The 4,204-nt window shown below is 35.2% G+C and overlaps 1 protein-coding gene across 2 annotated transcripts; it reads left to right on the forward strand.

The window, feature by feature from the left end:
* Nucleotides 1-829: 829 nt before the first annotated feature.
* On the forward strand, nucleotides 830-3,982 carry LOC112796712 (uncharacterized). 2 transcript variants are annotated; one of them, XR_003199343.3, is made up of 5 exons: nucleotides 830-1,254; nucleotides 1,334-1,401; nucleotides 2,400-2,536; nucleotides 2,643-2,734; nucleotides 3,700-3,982. XR_003199343.3 is itself a non-coding variant. In XM_072235519.1 (5 exons), the coding sequence occupies exons 1-4, from the start codon at nucleotides 1,206-1,208 to the stop codon at nucleotides 2,679-2,681; spliced, it is 336 nt and encodes a 111-aa protein (XP_072091620.1). In that variant the 5' UTR covers nucleotides 847-1,205; the 3' UTR covers nucleotides 2,682-2,734; nucleotides 3,700-3,982. The 2 variants fall into 2 exon arrangements, 1 of the variants encoding a protein (XP_072091620.1); XM_072235519.1 differs by having other exon boundaries at nucleotides 847-1,254; nucleotides 2,357-2,536.
* The last annotated feature ends 222 nt before the right edge of the window (nucleotides 3,983-4,204 follow it).

The following is a 4,204-nucleotide window of genomic DNA, read 5'->3' on the forward strand; positions in this document are numbered from 1 at the left end:
TCTGTAGTGTGTTTTGATCTTGATCCCTCATAATCAGCTTAATACATCAATACGATGTGTTCATCACTTCATATTGTGTCTTTTTCATGTTAAACTCGTATATGTATGCACCACAACACTTATCAGTAACCCATGGGAAACAGTATTAAAGAATCAAAAACAACTTTTATTTCCAGCAACTAATGGTATTCTAACAGAAACAACTACTGCACGATCACACCGTTAAACAATGTCAATAATGATCAACTATATCATCAACATCTTAATCAATAAACTCATCACTATACTAACCTCGACCAGTGGCCGTGGCGAGCGAAACACTCACAGAAAAATTTTTCTGCAATAATGCTGACTCGTTCAAACCCTAGCGTCGACAACAGCAACGAAGGTGGTTGGAGGACTACAGGTTGACGTGGTGGTGGCTTCCTTAGTAAAACCTAGGAGAAGAGAGGGAGTTCAGAGTAATTTTGTTTTGGTGGAGGGAAGGCAAAGAGATGCTTCAGTTTTGATAGACTCTTCCTCTCACAGAACGACGTCGTGCCCTACTCTAAACTGCAGCGTTTTGTATCAATCTGGCTAGGGACTAATTCGTCCGAACGAAATACGTGGAACTTCACGGCTGACTCATCACAGTCACACGACACATCACCTCCTTCCGTTAGTGATTAACAGAGATAAAAAAAAAAGATCAATTTATCTTACGCTCAAAAACGTTGAAGACCAACGGAATGATTAATTTTAGTTAAGATTTAAAACGTCCACTCTAAAATTCCTTAGGGACCAATTTGGATATATACTCTTTTTAATTTTACTCCAAATTAAACCTTTCATACACTTTTCTTTACCATTTCCCTTTCCCTTTCCCCCTTTTAATTATCTGAAACCACTCTGGTCAGATGTCTCTAAAAAGTAAAAGCCCTTTTCCCTTGTAATTCTCTTGAAACCCCTCCGCTTTATCTCCGAAAGACCAAACCCACACACTCTCATCTCTCAAACACTCGTTTACGGCGCCGGCACTGAACAGACGACGGCCATGGCAGGGAGGCGTCGAGTAACGGAACCACGACAGGTAGAGAGCAACAGAACTGAGGAGGCGAGACGAGCTGCGACCGCGAGAAAGAGCTGCGGCACCAACTGATATGAGGTGGAGATGCGACGATGCGATGGAGCTATGAAGTAGTCAAGCAGCGGAGGAGATAACTCAAATGAAAACTGACAACTTCAAACCTCTGCCACGCTGCGACGACACTCTTGGTATGCCTCTTCCCCCACTCTTCATTTGTAACTGATTCATCTCCACTCACCACCCCGTCTCCACATTCGAATGTCTCAGAATCGCGATGGAGAACTGAGATGGTAGTGACGATGAACCGAGACATTAGCACTGAACAGAGATCAATGGTGTGTATGAATTTTCTGGTTTTGCGGTTTTTTTTAGGGTTTGTTGTTCTGATTTTTGGAGTTCTACAATCTTTTGTAATTTTTGCTTCTTACTATGTTAGAGTTTTCTTTTTTATTTTGCATTTTGCTTTATGATTTTGCATTTTGGGCATAAAACAAATGAAATCATCATGTTTTGTCTTGTTTTCTTGAAAGTTGTGTAGGATATGTGAGATAGTGTTGTGGTTAGGCTTGGTTAAAATTATATGTTGTATATTTGAACCAGAAAGTTAATGTGTTTTGTTGAGGTTAATGCTTCCATTCCTTATAGTACTTTAGTTCTTTTTTAGGATAATTTTGCAAAACTTTAGTATGGAATTGAAACAGAGTTTTAACATACAATTGATGGGCAAGATTTTGTCTTAGCTTAGCTGTTTCAGCAGCAAATTGCTGTAGTCTTGGGCTCTTGGCTAAGAAATTTTTAATTGGTGATCGCTATGCATGCTACCTTTATTGTTTCAAATCTAAATTTTAATACGAGTTTCATCTATTTTGTTGTTTTGGAATAGTATGATGATCATATATATTTTAGTATTTTAACTCAGTTGGTGATCTTATTATTTTGGTTTAATTAATTTCTATTTACACCTTTCTTTTGTGCAAATAAATACCACTGCTTGATGACCTTTGAGAATGATTAAAGTTAAGAAATAAACTAGCTAGAAAAGAGGCTAAGAAATCAAAAACTAGTTGCACCTTTGAAAGACCTTTTTTTAAAACTTCTTAGAAGTGCAAGTATTTTCGCGGCAGCCCTGCTGACCTCTTCCTCATTGGTGGCAGTTCTTCTTCCTTCTAGTATAGCATGTGTTTCTGTTACTTTTTCTTTTCTTAAGTTTATTAAGCCTCTGCTAAGTTAACTTAACTTCTAAAGATGCCAATATAGTGAGATCTTTGTTCTTGTTGTTTACTTTGTTAGTTGTTGTTGTTTGGGGATCGGGGTATTTTTTGTGAGGGTAAAGAGAAGAGAAGAGAAGAGATGTTGAACATTAAGAGGGTTCTCAATGCTGTTTCGAATTATCAAAAAAGAGGAGGGGGAGAGGCTACTCACCCTGTAGGAGGATGTGGTTACAGTTGCCTAAAAACTGCTGCATTCAAGGTACATGGAATGGTTCTATCATGCCTCTTTTTATTATTTTTGTTTTATATTTGTGGTACATAAATATAAAATGTATTATCTGCTTATTACTGGTGGATGCTGCTAGTACCGTACTACCGGTTATGTCACTGATAATGCTGCTTGATGTTCGTGTCACTGCTGGTGTTGCTGGCTATTCGGTAACTGCTATAGCTCCTGGTAAGTGTCTATGTTGCCCTTTCTTGCTGAAATTGCAAATGTTCTTGTAATGCAAGTTAGATTTTGAACTATTTGTATAGTTAGTAAAAGCAAATGGGATAGATCTGGTTTGCAATTTGTTGGTTAGATAAATTTGATCCCTTTTTGTCATCGTTCTTCAGTTTGAATATGAAATGGAAGACACAATAGTATAAATTTATGGTTGTTGAATATCCCTTCATGGTTTCTTCAGCTTTATTGCTTAATGCTGAATGCCTTGATTAGTAAATTCAATAGGATTCATTGAGTGCTTATGGTAAGGAATGACTGTGCCAGGTTCTTGATGAATTGGAATACTATTATCTTGGCTTCAAAAAATTTATTTTGATGAAATCACTTTTTATCTCCTTTATTTGTTTAAATCTAATGCGTCTAAGTTCAAAAGTACAGTTACATTATATTTGTATATATAGAATGGGCTCCCCTTACCCCTTCCAATCAATTGTAGTATGAGGAGGCATTATCCTAGTATATAAAAGAGACGATGAAAGGGATTTGTGGGATTTAATTAAAATTTGATTCAATTTATAAATTGAGAAGAGTAAGTTTGGGAATGGGTCACATGCTTAGACATATATAAGAGTCTACCTGATTTTGTGGCTTTCTTGCTTTTTTTATTCTTATTTTTTCACGGACTGTGGATAATGTAAAATTAAACATAATTGTTTATGTATTTGTTGTCTCTGTTAGTATTTTCATTTTATATACTCTACATGTATTCTGATATTTGGGATAATCTTGTATCAATGTCTATTTAGGATAATTGGCTTGCCAAAGCTTCCGTAGGAATTCCTATGTTCCATGGCATATTGTTCTTACTTTTTTTTTTTTTTCACTGATTCTGATTGTTCAACTTCATAGCTTGTGATTTCTTGCTATCAATTGTCCTAGCCACAGTCACGTTTTATATGAATCTTCTTTTATAGGTGTTGGATTATTGCCACTCTCAAGGAATAATGCATTTGGATGCAATGTCACTTAATGTAATGGTTGACCCTAAGCAGCGCAAGCTTCAATTCGCCTAATAGATTGGGAGCTTCCAGAGTTGTATAATAGACACATTACTCTTCCTAAGTCATTAAGCATTTTATAGATACATCTTTTATTATTGCTCTAGTGCTATCCATGCTCCTTTTCATGGACGTTGGTCCAAACTTTGTTTCCATTGAATAATTTTTATTTATTAATATTATGAGTTTAGGTTACAAATTTAAAGAATACATAATATTATTATGTATTTTTTATTTTATAATATTTGACTAATATAATTAAAAATACATTATATATGTAATCATATTATTAAGAGATATATTTTTAAACATTACTAAATATTAGCTTTTAGAAAAGAAGATTACAATATACATAAGGAAATTAAAAAAAAAGGGTGAGAAACATAATGTTACACTTATATAGGAGTAACCTATTCTTTTG

This window comes from Arachis hypogaea, chromosome 4, assembly GCF_003086295.3.
Source record: "Arachis hypogaea cultivar Tifrunner chromosome 4, arahy.Tifrunner.gnm2.J5K5, whole genome shotgun sequence".
NCBI classification, from domain to species: domain Eukaryota; kingdom Viridiplantae; phylum Streptophyta; class Magnoliopsida; order Fabales; family Fabaceae; genus Arachis; species Arachis hypogaea.